General features: G+C 38.7%; 1 protein-coding gene across 7 annotated transcripts in view; it reads right to left on the bottom strand.

The window, feature by feature from the left end:
- Window positions 1–14,864, bottom strand: part of N4BP2L2 (NEDD4 binding protein 2 like 2) — a 39,658-nt gene extending 24,794 nt beyond the window's left edge. For 3 of the 7 annotated variants that reach the window (XM_021541937.3, XM_021541943.3, XM_077781434.1), the window contains exons 1-6: window positions 14,604–14,764; window positions 13,465–13,550; window positions 10,912–12,341; window positions 3,723–3,847; window positions 3,229–3,317; window positions 2,793–2,869 (exon numbers count right to left, since the gene is read on the bottom strand). In XM_021541937.3, coding sequence (XP_021397612.2) covers window positions 2,793–2,869; window positions 3,229–3,317; window positions 3,723–3,847; window positions 10,912–12,341; window positions 13,465–13,467 — 1,724 coding nt within the window. In that variant the 5' untranslated portion in view covers window positions 13,468–13,550; window positions 14,604–14,764. The other 4 variants (XM_021541938.2, XM_077781435.1, XM_021541940.2 and 1 more) reach the window with 4 other exon arrangements.
- Between the last annotated feature and the right edge of the window lie 2,159 nt (window positions 14,865–17,023).

The following is a 17,023-nucleotide window of genomic DNA, read 5'->3' as shown; positions in this document are numbered from 1 at the left end:
ATTTTACTATTTATTCAGCAGATTTTACATGGTATACTAGCTAAGGAGTAGAGATGAGTAATAGCACAGACTATTCCTTATGAAAGCAATGTTCAAACTAGCATAAAATATGCAATTACACTGTTTCAAGACTTGATGACGGAATATTTTCTCATCAAGAAATCTCTCTACAGAGTAAGAAGCGACTTTAGTTCTGAACCAGGACAACACACTCAAAATGCTTTCATCTACTAGTTGTAACTCACACTTGCTGTAAATTCAGAAATGTAGTGAAACACATGTAAGGGAAAAGGTATCGAAAGTGCTGTCCTATTCTTGCAGTGCTCAGTGACCAGCTACTTTCAGGGAGAACTTGGTCTATTAAGAACCTGAGCACAATAAATTAGAGTATTTATATAATCTCCTCAGTACTTATGGAATAGGACCTTAAAATCCATGTTAACAGAGAATTTTAGTTTCTGCCAGAAGAAAACCACAAGCCTCATGCACAAACTGAATGTCAGAGAATTGACAGAAATTAATCTAAAAGAAGAGACATAAAACAGAAACAAAAGGATTTGATGCATAAACAAGATTTATTATAACCCAATACTTCTTACTGCCAAGAAAATTTGTCCACGCTAATTTCTGCATCTGTGTGCTTTCTGCCAGAGACAGAAGAGGTATGGGCCTTAACAACTTGATCAGTTCTACACAGGAGAAATCAACAGTGGGAATAAACAGGCTATACTGGAAAGACAATATTCCAAACAGAAATATTTTAGAAGACTGATTCCTCACCACCCAGCCCCCTCAGGACTTTATTACAAGAAAGAAGTATCAAGTTGACAAGGGCTCAAAGCACACTGCAGGCAGCACACTAGTTTCACATTCAGAATAGAAGCAGAACTGATGATCTCAGAACTATCCAAAATTGGCTTCTTAAAGGTGTATTTTATCACCTTTCTTTCTGTGAAGTGCTTAAGCATAGCATTTTCCTCACAGACACTCTTCCCTGAGACAACAATAGAAGCTGGAGTGATCATTGCATGTGCCTCATTGTTTAAATGCTTTTAATTTTGACATTGTGCTAAAGCAGCCCAGGAGCAGCTGCATGCTGAACTAATCACTTGGTGAGTCTTAGCAGTTTTGATTTTATTCACAAGGTTAATGACAGAGAAAAAAGTCAGCCCTCTAGAAATATGTGGATTTTATAAAGCATTTGGCATTTTTGACAGATAAAAAATGGGAAGAGCAAGTATAGGTTTTTTAATGTGAAATGTTAGAAGCAGAAAGTTATTCAATATTTTCCTATCAATATTCAATATTTTGCTATCTTAGTACTCCTAGAAAATAATTACAGTTCAATTGCACTGGCCATCAAGTGCACAGACATCCACAATTGAATGGACTTGTGCATAATCACTTCATAAAAGAGGAAGTACTTTAGTACTTTTCCTTGCAGAATAAGGCAGAATAATAAAATCACCAGCAGCAAAAGTGCATCAAGCGTAGAAACTGATTTAAAAAAGGAAATAAATTTGCTGTATAGTGTCATTTAATACTGGTATCGCCTCTTCAGGCATGTCTTCACTCATTCTTTGGCAGCTTGGCTATGCTGAGAGAGCATAAAGTCATCTATCTAAACCAAAGCAGACATACCAGCAAAAACTCCTAGGATAGATAGGAGGAGGAAGACTGTTTTGCATGGAGGAACACACAACCTATTGATAAAAGCCACTATTAAATGCTTCCATACTATCCTTCACCACTGCACCCTCAGCAAGCTTCCTGATGAAACAAAACTGAGGAGCCCTCTCCCAAAGTAACTAAAGAACAAATATTTCTAGGAATCTTGCAAAAACTGGTAACAGCACTAAACAGTTCAAGGGTTTTGCTCTGGGAAAGATATCAACTTTACTCCTACAATTAATAATTGAACAATAAAATTCAACTCTAACAACATAACAGTTTATCCTGTTGCTTGTTAAGATCATCTGGAAACATGAATTTTCCTGGAAAATTAGTTTGGTTTGTGTAATGGAAATCTTAAGTGCCTGATTACTAAGATTCCTAACTTGGCTGTGATGCATGGCAAACTAGAAAAACTTACTATCATTCTACAGAGAGAACTTCATCTCTCAAAACAAGTGAGTGGTAGCTTACGAGCAAAAGGTGAAAACTTTAGAACATTTATAAACCAAATAAAGTACAAGTCAGCAATGCAAGCATTATACATATATATAAATACACATATTTTGTGCACTGTAGGGGCTTCTTTACAAAGCTGAAACAATTAGAGGCAAAGTCAGCTGGATGTACATAAAACAAAAATCAGTGAGAGAACTCTGTCATCAACTATGAAAATATTACACTACTTTTCAAACAAAGAAATATCCTTGAGCTTGTTTGATACCTCCTAGATTCCTAAAGCAGACATATCTGAGACAAAAAAGACATTAACCGGGAAGAATAAGCAGCTGCCCAAGCACTCTCAGAACCCAGAAGTTAAATGATCCATGTTCAGCAGTACTCTAAGTCACACCTACACATGTCCAATAAAATTTTAATACTGCCATTTTTGGCCAACAAGATGGAGCTGGTCTACTTGTTTATCCATTAAACTTCCATGTAAAGGTATACCTCAAAATGCCTATTTAAATAAAATATTTTTCATACTACTAATAAAGAACTTGAGAAAATATTTTGAATAAAATATAACTTATTGCATATATATTTATGCATTCATGTTTATCTGCCTATCTATCTCTGTATATAATAAAGTACCATGATTTCGGTACAAGAAACCTTACTTTTCTAGTTCTTCAGGATCAAACTTCCACCAAGTATCTGGCTCATGGAATTCCACTCTGTATCCTTTTTCTAGAGCCTGCAGCAAGCAAAGAAATATGTGTGATGTGTACCATGATCACATAAAACATCAGAAAAAAATAAAAGACAAATATAATAAACAGATGCAGCAGCATACTCTGCTGTGGTACTACGCTGAATTTTACTTATACCCAGCCTGTCTTAGCTTTTGTTTCAGGCTAAGCAAATTAAATCAAGTCAGTTCTTGAACTGATCTAAACCATTGCCACACCAATTACTAACCATTATGAATAAGCAGTCTCTCTCTTTAAAAACTTGAGTAAAAATGTTTCTGGACAAAATGTATCAACTTATCCCATGCAGCCAGCATAAGTTTTTTAAAATTGTTACAGGTGACAATCATGCAACAAAACCTACCACTTCCACATAAGGCTTCATTTCCCAGGCTTGAGTATTAGTGTTGTCTATTATAACTGGAGATTTTCCCTGCTCCATTGCTTGCTTTGCTGAAAAAAAAAAATTGTGCAAGTTAATAAACCACATCTAATTCGAAAAAAACCAAAAAAACTGCCCCAGATTTTCTTTCACTAATCTACTCTGACTGAAACACTCTGTTCTGAGAGAAAGAATAAAAGGTACAGGCAGGAATGAAAACAAGCAGAAACAAGAACCTGATGCCCAAAGAAACAAGGTTATCTATTTTTAACTCTGAAACCTGTAGAAATTCAAAATTTAAGGTTTATATATACATGAATTAAAGTATAAAAACCACTTTAAATACTTTTATATATGCTTTGCTAAAATATATATACTGCTTTTCATATAGACTCTTAATACTCATATATGTTATGCCACACTTCTATTTCCTTTATGTAGCACAGCTTAATAGGATGCCTTTAATTCATTCCAACCTCTCTTCTGGTTCCACTCATGGGCATCACCAAGCTGAGCAGCATTATAGGTGTATCCATACTGCTGATGAAAATAATCATCAGTGCTGAGCACAATGCCATCACAACTCTGACCAAGCAGAACACTGTTAAAGGAAAACACAAAAACATATTCACTTTTAATTTTAAACAAACATTAAAAAAAAAATAAATTGAACTGCGACCTATTTCTGAACTTCAAACAGATTTATAAAAAGCACACCCATATACATTACCAATAATCCTAATCCAAATCAAAGCAGTATTTCCTCTCTACTATTTCTGTATTTGTTGTTTCTTCTCCACTCCCAAGAGATGTTGGCATCCATCTAATTTTACAGCCATACTACAGTAAGTACCTCGTAATATTTCAATATATTTGCTAACAATTTCCATCTCAATCCTCACTTGCAAATATGTCTAGAAAGCAATCTGATCATGAGAATTCCCCATTCTGCCAAATGAAAATTTAGTTTCAGAAAGTCCTTGGAAATTGGTGTTTAAATGAAAACCTTATATAACTGAGACAACAGTACAATTCTGTTTAAAGTCCAGCCTACAGAATAGGTGTAGACTGGACTTTAGGCCTCCTTGTCTCTTTTTAATTCTATGGCGTATTTAAATCTGAAAACAGAAAACAGCCCATTAGCACCACAGAGCATGTAAAGCCCACTGCAACACTCAGATATCAGTGGAAATTTAGGCAACTATTCCAGCTCAGAAATAGGCAACATACCCACAGGCTACAAAAGCCAAGCTGCACTATGTGGGACTGCAGTACAGCTGAGATGGCAGAAACAAAAAATAATTGGCCAGATCCCAAGTAACTTAGGGGAACAAAGATATGCTAGTTCTATGTTACCAAGCTTTCCCATATATATCTGCAGGAAGAGCCACTTAAATGTAACTCCTACACAAGGAATTTGTTAGGTTTTGCTACCTGTCACTAACAACAAACCATTATGATTGCTTCAGGACAAACAGCAAAGCTATTTGAGAAAGCAGAACATGATACACCTGAAGTTCAGCCACTTCACTTGAACACTGACAAATAATTGGTTTAGTTAAAGCCTAGATATTTCAATAGGGTGTGTATCACACTACTTTAGAAGAGTGCAGAAGGGTTAGTAATCTATTTTTGTTCTAAATAGTTAAATGGCACCAGTAAATCATACACCACACACAGCAGCAATTTTTTATCCCTCTTCTTTTGTATAAAATATTTAACAAATTTATACTTAAATTATTTGGCTGTGATTTCACACATGGCTCAATTCTCTTATTTACAGTATGCTACATTTGCCAATTAATAATGCAAGAAAAACTGGACCTATCTTCAACACTCACTCCGTGTGTGCTGAATGTATATACACATATCCTAAAGAACCACCTGCCTTAATAAAAAAAAGATAGCAAATAACATTTGGGATTCTTCTATTGGCTAAGTGGATGGACATACCACTACAGTTCCTAGGGGCCTGAGCATCAGGTTTCTATAGGAATATATGAACTGACAAATCAGCACTAATGAGACACTAATTTTTATTTCTAAGAACTGACTATTTGCTCATACTCTGGAGAAAAACTCACTTAGTTGAAATCTTTTGTTGTATCTTCCAAACATCATTAATAGCAATAAAGAGAGTGACAAGGGTTCATAAATCTTGCAAACCCATCAACAAAGAGTGTTCTTGAAATTGTTTGTAAGTATTCCTTGAAGTTCAGAATACACCACACAATTATTAATGAACCAATATAACTGAAATAACAGATTTAATATAGTAAACTGTATTTGCAATAATCCTAAACTCATAGAATTTGAGAAGGCAAAGTAGTTACCAAATAGTAACAGAGCCCTTACCCAATACACAACACACAAGTTATCACAACACACAAGCTATCACATCATGTGTTCATGAACTTCAAATACTATAGTAATGACTAGAATCTCTTTCCAAATTATGAAATTAAATCATAAAACATAACATTTTAAAAGCCTGACAATTACCTCTTTGAATTTCTAGTATTTAAACTTTTAAAATTCAAAGTGGAAAACGACTGGTTGACATCATATGGAATAGTTCATTTACCTCTAACACGTGTTTGGAAACAAAATTTATGCCAGGTCCATGAACTAGAGAACAGAAAGAACAAAAAGCATATCTATAGAAAGAAACATTATTATCTGAACCCACAGAGATAATATTCCACTTTTAAGAGAAAAAAAAAAAAAAAAGATAAATGTATTTCTAGTAAGAGTCAAGTTCCAGGTTAGTCAATATACGCACATGCTTGCAATGAGTAGCATATTATCCAACTGCTGTAATACATCTTTTTCACCCTAAACCTTTCCTCCAAGCAACCACCACCTTTGAATACAGTGGGACATTGAAATTAAAGCAGCTCACCTACTTTTTCCAGAAATGCTACCTGATCTAATAGAAGCTATTATCCTGACATATAAAAATCTCATGTTGAAACCAAAATATTAACTGCTCAGCAAACCAATACACATTTTTTCCAATGCATGCATACACACAAATCCTTTTAAAACATCCCCAAATATGTATCCTAGTTAGCCTACTCTAACAAATGATCTTATATTTCAAAAGGTAACTCAGAATCTTTAATTCACCTATTTAAAATAGCTACCATATTGTGGATGAAGGAAAAAGTAGACAATAACTAAATATAGTTTCAAAATACGCAGCATTACTGAGCTGTGTAAACACTCCTCTAAAAGCACTGTTCATAATACTGTTTAAATAGATACATAAGTAGAAACAACAGCATACCACTGCTTCTACATCCAGCTATAAACATTAACTCTTTTTCCTTCACAAGATTTTCCTCTAAGGAAAAACGACCCCAGAGAAAGACAACTGTCTTGATATAATTACTGGATTTAACTAAAAATAGACTTCTTAAATGACACCAACATGTGCTCTTTCAACTTCATTAATTTCTGTTTTAGTAAAATTAATGCTTAGTTATTCATGGAAAAAAGGCAAATTGCAACTGCTGCCAACTTCAGTAGCAAAATATTTTAAAAATACAAGTCTCTTTTCCTAGAACTTGTACCAGGACTTTAAGATCACATTACCATCTACTTCTAATTGTATTAGATTTTGGTTATTTGAGTTAAAGCTATTGCTGTTGGGTATCTGTCTGTCTAAACTGCTTTCAAACATTTTTAAGTAAATGCTCAATCTCTTCCAAAACCAAGAAAAAAAAAAAAATCATTTGTACAGTATTTTGTTATTCCAAGGTTTTCTCTGAGAATCTTGGAACTGAGGAAGTGAAATCAGACAAAGTACATGCGTTTGTCTGCCCTGCAAAAAATTTTTGTACATCTGCCCAAGGTATACAACTTTAAAATGTCATGTGCGCAGCAAATAGTAGTGAAAAGAGCTCATGATTCTCATGGCAAACCCAGTCCTGAACAGAGCTATCTGGCAGTGGCAGAAAGCTGATTCAGGACCAATACTGCATTATAAGAACACATTTCTCCCAACACATGAATGGCAACAGAAGGAACAAAACTGGCCTAAAATAGGAGGACACGGGAAGCATCATGGTATAAACACTGCAACAAGCAACTTGGTACTGGCAGTAGAGCTAGGAAACAGGGCCAAGGCAGAGTGAAGCAGAGGGAAGACACTGGTATAATGAAGCTGGGAGGGAGATACCACTGACTGAAACAGGGAGAAAATTAATCTGGGAAGAAATGGAATAGAGACAGAACTGAAGAAATCAACTTAGTATTTAGAAGCAGATATGGAGTTAGTGAGCACAGACCAAAAGCCATGATTGGATATGAACAGGAAAACAGGAATTGAAATGGTTAAGAAAGAGATTTAATATGAGTCTCAGCAGCTAGAATTGTCTAAGTCAAGTGGACGCAGGAAATAAATGCATGAGATGAGGGGAGCTCCCCAATGAGCCAGAAATGGCTGATGTTATGCTCATATTTAAAGCAAGTAAAGACAAAGACCTGAAGAACTAATGGCTGCTCAACCTCACCTAAGCTCTGTCCTGGAAACAATGGAGTGCATCCTTGGAATCTATTTCCAAATATGTTACAAAAATTAGATAACCAGAAAAAGCCAGTGTGGGGTTTGCAACAGACAAACCATTCTTTACTGACCAGAATGCACTCTGATGAAACAAGTGCATTTGTCAATGAGGACCAAGTGATGAACACAAACATACTCAGAAATTACCAAATCTTCCAAAATCATCTTCCACCCAGTAACAAGTAGAGAACAACAAAGGACATAGCAAAATCACTTTTTCAGTATCTTCACCATAAATCTGGACAATGAGGCAGAGAACTTGCAGATGACACCAAATGAGGAGTGATGCTCAACACTGAGCTGAACAGAAGGCCAGAGAGAAACCTGAGAGCTGGGCTAAGCAAACACCAGCAAGCTCAACAGAGAAAGAGTAAAGTTCTACAACTGATGAAACCTAAGCCTCAGCACAGGCAGGAAAGTGAGTGGTTGAGCAGCTCTGTTGAAAAGAGTCTGAGGATTACAGTGAACATCAAATGAGACGAGTGAACAGTGTACTTTTGTCGAAGGCAGGGCAAATCACAACTTTGGCTTCAGTAGAGGAAGCGTGGCCAGTAGATCACCTGAGAAGGTATCACCCAGACTTTACCTGGCTCTTGTGTGGTCAGTTCTGATATATTCTGTCCAGTGTGGGATTTCCCAGTTCAAAAGGCATGCTGAAAAACATGGGAGGGCTGAACAGATGGCTACCAAGATGGCTACAGGCATACAACCTCCACGGAGAGGTTAATCGCAGCTGGGCTTGTTTAGTCTGGCAGTGGAGACATTGAAAGGTCTGATGTCAACCTATTACAGTGAATAAACTCTCCCTTACCAGAAAGGAAGCTTCAAAGAAGATGAGCCATATTCTACCATGTAACAACACGTTATTACACAGAACATGCAAATTATGGCTTTAGAACTTCAGTTTGGAGATTAGGAACAACTTCCTTACTTAGGTGGTTTGTACTGCACTAGAGAAGTTTGGTAAGACCACAGAAATCTCTGTGGTGTTTTTAAGCTCAGGCCTGACAATGATATACTTGACTTGATCCAGTGATGGTGACAGACTTTCTCCAAGCAGAACAATCAACTAGTTCGCATCCACTACTCTCTTCCAAAAACATGCTCGTAATTTCAACTGCTTAGCTGGAATGGAAGAGTCAAAACCAAAAACAAACTTCATTGGGAGATTTGAGACAGATACAAGTCAAGTTTGTGAACAGGAAGAAAAGTGTCTGTACTTAAGCACCCTTACTCAGCACAAAACACAAACAGAAATTTGATATTCCAAGGTCTCACTACTGGCTCTGCTGTCATTTCCCACATGGGAAACCCCCTCGTTCTCCTCTAGTGGTGATCCACACAGACAATGGCAGTTTTCTGCTTTTCCTTCAGTTATTTTGCTGGCAAAATGGTAAAGGTTTGTCTGCAGCTGCCAAAAATGCAAATATCTGCAAAGATACCTGTGGGTACTAATATGGCATCAGATAAAACATCATTGCTGTCCTAGGTTACCCTGCAGAATTCTATGATGTTACACAGAAAAACATGCTCAAAAGATGTTTCTTAAGACTTAACTAATAATAAAGTTATCTTCTCCATTGGCACCCATTAATTCTGGGATGTTTTCTTCCCCCAAGATATCCAAGACCCATGATTTCATGGGAATCAACAATTACAACCAAGCATTAAACATATGAAACTGCATGTAATTGAATACACTGAAAAACAAGCCCTATGCTGTTAAAATTCTGCACTCACTTTTGGTAACTATTCTTAACCTTGATCTCATAGTGCCCACTTTCCCATCTGCTAAACAAAATTAGTAACTGATCTCACTAATGAGAGATGAAACAAAGTACAAATACGTGTTCTTAAAAACCTGAAGATAATTTAGAATTTTTCAGATGATATGAGTCATATTTTTGGAAAAAGATTTAGAGACAATTTAGCACATCAAACATGGAAAACAAATATATTTCATATCTTCATATTAAGTATTATCCAGTCTCTAAACTGAATGAGGCATCATTTTTTCCACAGCGTTATTTTAAAAATGTTTTACGTTGACTTCACAAATCAAAGGAATTATTGTAGTAATACCAAATGGGGACATGCAGCTTCAAGAATGCAGGCTTGCAAAATACAGCAATCAGTTACTATAAAAGATTGTAACAAAAACTACTGAAACATGTAAGAAAAATACCTATTAGAGATTTCTAGCTGTAATATGGAGATGACTGTCTACTAAATAGCACAAAAAAAATCCACTAATATGACGTTACTCCTTTATATTAAAAAAACCAAGTAAGAACATGATGCCTGTATCTATTCCACAGACTTCTTGCATACAACAGATGATAACTACAGAAGACATCCTATTTGTGATGTAGTTTCTGGATGAAATTCAATCAGTAAGTACTAATTCAGCAACTTTTTTTTATATACACAAGAGAAACTTATTTTCACTTAATAGAGGTAGCATCTGTGCTCTGTCCACTTTTTGTGCTTTTTAAAATGAGTCAAGAAAACACAAAGGGAAAATCCAAGTTGCAGGTACTACCCGTTTTTAACCTTGCCAGACTTCAACAATTATATTTGGAAGAAAAAATAATGCTTTTATTCTGTGTTGTTCACAAATAAGGAAGAGCAACTGACAGACCATACTACGAAAAAAGGGGATGTTTCTTCAATACAACAAAGCCAAGTATTTTCAGAGTAGTAGCATTCTTCTAATGGCCTTTGATAATTTTTGCATGGGCGTGAAAAAGGACTCCTGGTTCAGTCAAATTGTTATTGCTAGATTTGATGGGAGGTTTTTTTTTAAATTAGGAAATTTAAGAATTAAAAAAAGCAGCAGACTACCACATACTAGTATGAAAATTTCAGAATAAAAGACTATGCAATTTAATAGATGCTCAACATTTTAAATTCAGCAGAGGAGCTCCTGTACATCAAAACTCTGAGGGAGATAAAACCACTAAGTAAATATTTTTAATATTTACTGTCACTTGCACTATTTAAGTACAAATGACAGATATATTGCTTACAGATATATTTAAATTCTTTAAAAAATTTACTTGAATGAACTTCTCAAGCTTTAAGTCTTCACTCACCGAGAAAGTGTTGATTTCCCTGAACCTGGTAGGCCTCTTAAGATTACAAGCAATTTCTGTGAACAACTGAATTTTTCTTCAGATAACTGCAATGAAGAAAAGTTGTGCATTCCTTCTGTACTGTCAGCTTTTGGATCATTCCAACACTCTTCTCTGGTTTCACAGAAACCATGACTTTGGGGTCCATTCTGATCATCATTCCCATTCCTGAAGACCTGAGTAGTATGCATGCCAGTACGACCAGAATAGTGGGTATTTTGATCAAGCAATGGACCATGACTGTTGATATCAGTATTTCCACAGTAACTTTCATAAGTCCGTCCCCCATTCTGAGAAGGGGGAACATTTGGAATTTGTAGTGCGGGATCAAATATCTGGAAATGGGATTGATGGTTGAATCTAGGAGGAAAAAGTCCCTGAGGTTTTTTGAAAAATGCTCTAGTCTGCCAAGCAGGTCTGAATTCAGGCACTGAGCAGTTCCAAGTATCTATTTGGCTATTAAAGCTATTTTCAGTTTTCCAGCCACCTGTTTTCACAAGTAACTGCTGCTCATTGTTTGTTTTCTGACTGTTCTGTTCCCCCAAAGAACACTGTCCATTCTCGTAAAATGGGTGTGGATTACCCAAAAGTACAGGTTGATAATTCTCTTGTGAGCTCTGACTAGAGTTAAATGAAGAGTGCTGTTCCTCAGAAATTTCAGTTTCTTTTTCCTGAACATTAGTATCTAAATTTTCATTTTCCAGCTGGTGAATTTCTTTATAGAACTGATCCAGTTGATCATCTATTTCTGGTACAGTGGCAGAAACAGCCTGCATCTTCTTCACCTCCTTTCTTTTACATCTGTTTTCATGTAATTCATTTTCATCTCCTCCAGTGTTCCTACATTCATTGCAATTGCCAGATTTGTCCTGCTTGTTACTTTCGGCAGGCTTGTAAATTGGTCCTATAAAATCTTTGCTCGTGAAAAAGTCTTCATCTGATTGATTTCTATTTACTGAGAATGATGCACTGCTTTTTTCAGCATTATCTTCACCAGCATTATTTGTAATAAAAAGCTCCTTCTCTTCTTCAACTTTAGAGTCATTCATTGATGCAAATGGAGGATTTATATTCTGCGCAGTTTCTAAATTAATTGGCTGACAAAGCACTGGATTATTTTCAGGGAGAACTTTGCTCAAAGATCCCAAGACACCAGTAGGTATTTTCTTTTGCTTCTGCATTTCACGTTGTCCTTGGTTGTCTAAGGCACACGTAGATATCCAACCATTTGATTTTCTCTCAACATCCACTTTCTTCTGAGTACCTTCGTTATCATCACCGGGGAGTTTCTCAGAAGCCCCTTCTGTTGACTTCATTATTTTAGAATATGGTTCAATTCCGATTTCATCCTGACACTCCAAGAGCCTTACTGTATTTTCTGCATGAAGCATCTTAGAAAGAAAGAATGAATATATTATCAGCATGTACATTTTTAAAGTATTAAAAAGCTGAAGTTACTCAGGCCTATGAAATCACACTCTCCATGGTCACAACTGGAATGTACTCACCCAGAAGAAAAACAGGTATCACCTACCACAAATATGGTTTAAACTAGACTGCTACATTACTTATTGCTCATCTTAGGTAAAAAAAATTACGTTAGTGCTGTATCAGTTGAGCAGTCACACTTTATGATATGCATTAAATAATTTACAAATGCTTTTAAAATGTGACTATTAGAAAATTACATCAACAATCTCTGAATATTACTACTGTTCTCTACTTGCTGTTATTCTGCCAAATGTTTGAAATCTCTTTTAAAGATAAGTATATGCCAATTTCCAATGCACAAACTGATGACTGACATCACTACTAATATGACCAACAAAAATATAAATAGTTCAACCATGAGGGCTGTTTTCTGTGACATGAACCAAACTCAACTAATTCATTTAACACCAATCAAACAGGTGCTGGGTGTCATTTGTAATTTAGAACTATAGAACTAATCAAGTAGGACTTAAAGCTGCAATCTGTTATCATGGTTTTTGAACTACTGAAGACTTTTGTTAGGGACCAAGATCACTTGCTTGCATGCCTTCTAAAATTCAACACATACACACACAAAAAAAAAAAAAGTCCCTGTCCCAAAGAGATTACATTCTGAGAACTAAACCACTATGCTCTAGACAGGTTCAGAGACAAGTTATTACAAAGCAAGATGGCACTAACCACTATGACATGCCATCTATTAGTCTGAATTTCTTGGATTTTGAAGTCTACAGAATACGCAATAAAGAGCAAACTCTTCCCCTCCAAATAAATGCAGTTTCAAACAGAAAAGAACATCACTCTCCTACTGGAAGGTTAATTCTACTGTTCTCTGAAACATTTCAACTTCCCATGACAAGTATTACCAAGTGTCTCATGCTGTTCATCCTGGACAATTTTTTTCTCTATCTGAAAAGAACCTGTAGGTAGCATTCTGTGAAGATTTATATGTAATCGTTATCTGACATGTTTACTTGCAAAACTGAGAAGAAAAGGTGTTACTCTAGGCACTTTCTCACCTACCATCCAAAGGAAGAGAAGCCTGCCATTCTCAATCTCAAACTGGCTAAACCAAGGGAGATGTTACAGTCCACACTTGCCTTTAGTACCTGGAAGAAAGCATTACTGTCAGAAGGGGAAGAAATATGGCCAAGCAAGTCTCTTCCTCAGAACTGATACCATGTTCTCTCCTCCTCTCAAGATTTATGTCTTGTATCCATACCTCCAGCTTCTTCGCTATTCATTTTTGCATTAGAAAGCAAGTATGACATTACTAGTAATCATTGACTAATCATTGAGTCTATCCCCATCTATTTCCTCTGCCTCCACTTGAAACAGTATTGGGGCAAAAAAATGTTACTTTATTAGCTTCTATGTCCTCATCTTCTGGGATGGTGTTTAAGCAGACCCCATTTCCTGAGGTGGAATTAAAACAGCAAACATGTGAACACTTGCTGCATGACAAGATCTACACTGACAGAAAATGCTGCTCTGTGACTGTCCCACATAGGAATATCCTTTCTTGCTAATCTCTGACACACTTTCCCTCACTAACCTTGAAGAGAGTGAAGCTGCATGCAAAAGCATATCTGCCTGCGTCCTTGGCGAGGACAGAGCAAGTATGCTAAAAGAAAATGCAGTCTGACACTCTCACCTCCTGAATGGGGCAAGTTCAGGTCTATATAATTTCTATAAAGAACTGGTTGTAAGCATTGAACCTGAGCCAACACACAGGGATGCCAGACTTATTTACGACTTTAACTAACCTGTGTAACTCCGAGAAGATTCAATCAACTAACTCAAGGCCTTGAACTCCACCCGTGTAATACCTTTCCCAAGCGGAAAATTAAGGCCTATTTGGCAAAACCTACAGACAGGGGAGCTGGCTGGCTTTCCCTGCACGGCGAGTCCGGCGGTCAGGAGGCGCAGGGCCCAGCGCCCTCACACGGCCGAGGACACGCGTGGGAGGGAGCCGGGGGACGCAGGCGCTGCTCCCACACCGGGCTGACAGCGGCGTGTCCGGGGCGAAGCCGCAGCCGCCGGCCTCAAGGCGCGGGGAAGTGGATCAGCCGCCCCGTCCCTCCTTTCCCCACGGTGCAAAGCCCACTCCTTTCCCCCCACGCACAAACACGTCCCTCAGCGCGGCGCCCACGTCAAACAACCTCAGCAGCCGCCGGCTCCTACGCGCCGACACCGCCATCCCCACGCTGCCCCTTCCCCGCCTGCTGGTGGCACAGGCTGGTGGCAGCAGCGCTGGTGGCGGAGGAGGAGCGGCTTCCCTTCGCGGCCCGGCCGAGCAGCAGCCGGGCCGCCAGACGCGGGGAGGACACGAACCTCAAGGCAGCGGCCGCCGGCCGCGGGAGGGGCAGCGCCGCCGCCCCGCCGCGCCCAAGATGGCGCCGCTGCCGCGCCGTGCCCGCGCGGGGCGCCGCGAGGGGCGGAGCCTTGCCCGCCGCGCCCAAGATGGCGCCGCTGCCGCGCCGTGCCCGCGCGGGGCGCCGCGAGGGGCGGAGCCTTTCCCGCCGCGCCCAAGATGGCGCCGCTGCCGCGCCGTGCCCGCGCGGGGCGCCGCGAGGGGCGGAGCCTTGCCCGCCGCGCCCAAGATGGCGCCGCTGCCGCGCCGTGCCCGCGCGGGGCGCCGCGAGGGGCGGAGCCTTGCCCGCCGCGCCCAAGATGGCGCCGCTGCCGCGCCGTGCCCGCGCGGGGCGCCGCGAGGGGCGGAGCCTTGCCCGCCGCGCCGCGCGCTCTGCCCGGCGGCAGGGCCCGGCGGGAGGCGGGGTTTGTCCCGGTGTTCCTGCGTGCGGGGCGCTGCGCCGGGCGCCGGGGTGTCTGCCTTGCGTGTCGCTCTGCTCTTTGTCACGGAACATGAACAGGGTTCCGGTGAGGATTGTCCCTCGTGTAAAAGCCGCCCAAGTTTCTTAGACGTGTGTTGCACTTAACGTGGTTTTAATATGATTAACTATTTTTCCCCCCCCAATCTCATGATACTATGCAAGCCAAACCATATTTTTTCATAAAAAAACCTCAGTCTGGTAACAATAATTCTCCAAATTTCATTAATGCACACAAGCGCTCCAGTAGCGATGTGCCCATTCAAATACCTGCAACGTTTATTCTTTCACATCTTCCAAATGGATGATGAAAGTTTTAGAGTGTATGATTCATAAAGTCACTGAAATTAGTTTTTTTGCTATAAATGGTAGAAAGATAACTCGTCAAATCCACTGGCCAGGCATTTCTTCAAGTTAACCCTGCAACCAAAGCATAGTCTCCTTTCCTGTGCCAGGTGATGGCCTTGTGTTTTTCAAAGGTATGGAGGTATCTTTGGTAGCATTTTAATCTAGATCAGAAGTGAGCTGTTGAAGTGAATCTCCCAGTTTGCCACTATTTTTCATCTGTAGTAGTAATTGCGTGCTTCCCTACACAGGCTAAGTCATGCAACACCCAAGCTAACCATTGAGAGAAAGAGTGCTGCACATGGACATTTTGAAGATAATATCTGGAGATCAGTGCTCTCAAGCATTCACCTTGTGTATGTAGTAATTGTCTCAGATGCATTTCATTTGGGGAGTTCTCCCATTACTTGTACCTAATTAAATAAGTCACATGTTACAACTGGCACTACCCTAATGTCATTTTTTCAACCTCATTGAGTATAATGAAATAGACTTTCCCTGACAATCCTGTTACAGCTGCTACAGCTCCTATGTGGGAATCATGTAGCACATGGGAAGTCTCTTGCTTGAGACAAAGCTGCAAATAATTCCCCCATATTCCTTGTCCCCCACTAGATCATAAAAAAAGTTCCATTGTTAGGAGAAGCTGATAGGGTAGGAAAAAGCAGTATCCAAGAGGTTGAACACTGTAATGGTGAAAATATTTACAAAGAAGCATTAATAGACCGCATTGTTTCTTTGTTTTCAGAGGAGTCTGAATTTTAAAATTTTATTTTTACATACATTTATAAAGTTACTCAATGCTACCATGTACCACTACTAAGTATCACCCAAACCACGCTTCCTGTAACATGCATCTATCTATGATTGTAATGGAAGTGTCTCACAGAGGTAAAAAATCTTAGAGTGAGGTAGTGTTATTGCATAGATAACAAGATATTAAAAATTATCTGTTCCTGTGTTCCTAGACATTTATTACATCACTTTCATATTAGTTGATGAATTGTAGGCTTTAACTGGCCTAAGAGAAGAATGAAAGGAAATTTTTCAACCTTACGTAATCAGATTTTGATTCGGTTTTCTAAGTGACTTTAAGTTCAAGTTTATTTGAACCTTACAGATCACATCAATTTATATGCATATGGAAGTGAGTAATACTCTTTTTTTTTAAAAAAAAAAAAAAAAAGATTTTTGATATTATGGAACTTGAGTGTTTGAACTTGCAAATGGAGCATTTTCTTTGAGTAGTTTTTGCATTTGATTTCCTATATTACAAAGGGAAGATGGCAACTGACCACTTTGAAGGATCACCCTGATTCACTGATTCACAATTGATGCTTTAAATGCAATGCAGAGATCTCTGATACTTGTACCAAACAAAGTTGTTGCATTGCTTTCTTCTGCAC

Source organism: Lonchura striata, chromosome 2, assembly GCF_046129695.1.
Source record: "Lonchura striata isolate bLonStr1 chromosome 2, bLonStr1.mat, whole genome shotgun sequence".
In the NCBI taxonomy this organism is placed as follows: Eukaryota; Metazoa; Chordata; class Aves; order Passeriformes; family Estrildidae; genus Lonchura; species Lonchura striata.
This window is presented reverse-complemented; position numbering and strand designations above follow the sequence as displayed.